This window comes from Camellia sinensis, chromosome 10, assembly GCF_055761805.1.
Source record: "Camellia sinensis isolate YWXY chromosome 10, ASM5576180v1, whole genome shotgun sequence".
Taxonomy (NCBI): domain Eukaryota; kingdom Viridiplantae; phylum Streptophyta; class Magnoliopsida; order Ericales; family Theaceae; genus Camellia; species Camellia sinensis.
In genome coordinates this window covers 176,802,352-176,804,947 of record NC_138970.1, presented here as the reverse complement: position 1 = coordinate 176,804,947, position 2,596 = coordinate 176,802,352, and the positions used below count along the sequence as shown (strand labels likewise).

Below are 2,596 nucleotides of genomic sequence, written 5' to 3'. Positions count from 1 at the left end.
ACACACTACCGGCTATCTCTTTTCATTGTAGATCTTTGCTTCCCTACTCCAAATCTTCTCTCGACATGACTTTTCTACGAGAAACAAAAGCATTAAAAAAAAGGGTTGTAAGAGGGTCGTGGAGGAGAGAGAAAGTGAAGCTTTTTAGAGAGCGAGTGAGTAGTAGGAGAGAAGAAACCAACAGTTAATGAATGATAGAAATGACTAAAAGCGGTGGAAAAAGGATGCAAGAAGGATTGAAGTGGTTCGATTGCTCTCTCTCTCACTCTCTCTCTCTCACATTTCAACAGATAAACTTGTCCTTACGGTGCCAAACAAAAAATGCATGGATCTATGCCTTTTAAAATGAACCTGTGGCTTAAGCACCATTTATTTTATGCACGAACATGCTATAAAAAATGTGTTAAATCTTAACCATTAGTTTCATCCATAAAAATGTAAAATATTATTTGCAAAATATTATATATAAATTCAAATGTCATTGAAATATTTAATAAAAAATAAAAAAATTATTGAAATCAAGATTAGGCAACCATAATTATGTTCTTGTGGATAGTAACATGACAACATATAAGGAATATTCATTTAATATAACATTCTAGATGATGTCCATTGAAATGTAACATTAATGGTAAAGATGTTCTTGTTGCCAGTGACCACACAAGATATTCTCATATCAATGCTTAGCCAAAAATGACAACAACAAAACAAAAACACACACCAAAAATGAACAAACACATAAAAAAATATAAAACAAAAATCAAATCCTCTTTCAAGAATACATGTATATATATATATATATATAATTCTCACAAACAAAAACAATGGGCACTCAAAAGTGTACACGTCATCATAAATCATAATCACACAAAAATAAAATAAATAAATAAAATTTAAAAAAGACAAAAAAAAAAAAAAAGAATTAGGACTTTTTCCGAAAAACCACTTCAGTGTCTAACCCGAACCCGTCAACGGTCCGAACATCAACCAACTCGGACCGGCGAAACAACGACTTTAACGGTTTGACACTGTACAAATCATTGGCCGAGTACTTATCAGCCCGTCTAGAAAGCGCCACGTGTAAAACACATACTCCACCAGGCTTCAACGTCCGCTCGATCTCCCCAACGAACCTGTTGGGGTACAATGCGTGATCGAACACGTTCGAGAACTCGAAATCAAAAGTCTCATTATTGAACGGCTGGTGATGAAAGTCGCCCCGAATAACAAGGGGCGGGTACGGGACCAAGTCAATCCCTACCGAATCGGACACTCCAACCCTCCTCAAAGCCTCCACTTCCTGCCCGACCCGAGCACCGATACAGAGAGCCTTGGATTCATTTGAGAGGAGTTTTTTGTGCTTTAAATCTGCGAAGAAAGTGGAGAAGACTTGGATCTTGCGGTCCCAATCTCGGGTGGTCCATATTTTTCGGAGTTTCGGGTTCTGGGTTTTGTTAAGCTGGCGTTGGATGTAGGATTCGTAGGTTTTGTATCCGGGTCGGATTCGGAGGTCAGTGGTGGTGTTATCGTGGTGGGTTTGGAGAGAGAAGAAGAGGAAGAGAGCGAAGGAAAGGAGGAGAAAGAGAACGAAACATTTAGATACGAGTGGTTTTTTCATTTCTGCAAATGCATGACGAACCAACCCACTCTCTCTCTCTCTCTCTCTCTCTCTCTCTCTATATATATATATATATGTATATATAAATGGCTGTATTTTATTTGTTGTTGATTGATAGGGTTTGATTCAGACAAGAGAGAGAGAGAGAGAGAGAGAAGAATGCTGATGAGTTTGAAGAGGTGCGTAGTGCGCATGAAGATGTCAAAACGGTGGTTGTGGATTCCTATAATTAGTTTTATTTTTTTCTTAAACTTTTTCTTTTTGCTGGTATTGTTGATAACAACCATAATTATTTGCATAATTTTTTTTTGACGACAACAACAGAGTGGAGTTATGCCTGGACGAGTCAGATTCTCTCCTAATTCTCTCTCTTTATTTTTACACTTATAGTGGTGGAGTTATATTTTAAGATAATTTAATAGTTTAAATCTGATTATTTTAAAAAATAAATATATTAAACAAGTTAAATTTGAATTGTTGAATCATCTTAGAGTACATTTCCACAGTTACAAGTAGGGAGATAAGGAAAAAAAAAAAGAAGGAGAGGATTCTAATTCATGCCTAGACACCCTATGGGTAATGGTATTAAAATATATATATTTGTAATCTATATATATATAAGGGAAATGATCTTTTAAAAATATTGATTGTGGGAGTTTCAACTTCCAAACTAATTTTGTTAATTCGTTAATTTTTATAGAAATAAAAAAAAAACTCCATTAGTTAGTCCTTAAGTCAAAAAAAAAAAAAAAACTCTAATTATCTATGATTTTGAATTGTAAAATTTAAAACAATATAATAAGTCACCCTTACTTTTTTCAAAAATAATATTGATCAAAACAATTCAGACAAAGAAACAATAAAGGCATTAATTATCTATGATTTTAAATTTCAAAATTCAAAATAATATAGTAAGTCATTCTCATCTTTTCCGAAAATAATATAAATTCTAAAATTTTAAAAACTCAATCAAATTAA

General features: G+C 33.7%; 1 protein-coding gene across 1 annotated transcript; it reads right to left on the bottom strand.

The window, feature by feature from the left end:
- Nucleotides 1-770: 770 nt before the first annotated feature.
- LOC114264941 (uncharacterized) lies at nt 771-1,864 on the bottom strand. The gene has a single exon (XM_082892871.1). It carries the CDS (start codon nt 1,616-1,618, stop codon nt 923-925), a length of 696 nt encoding a protein of 231 aa, XP_082748997.1. The 5' UTR covers nt 1,619-1,864; the 3' UTR covers nt 771-922.
- Between the last annotated feature and the right edge of the window lie 732 nt (nt 1,865-2,596).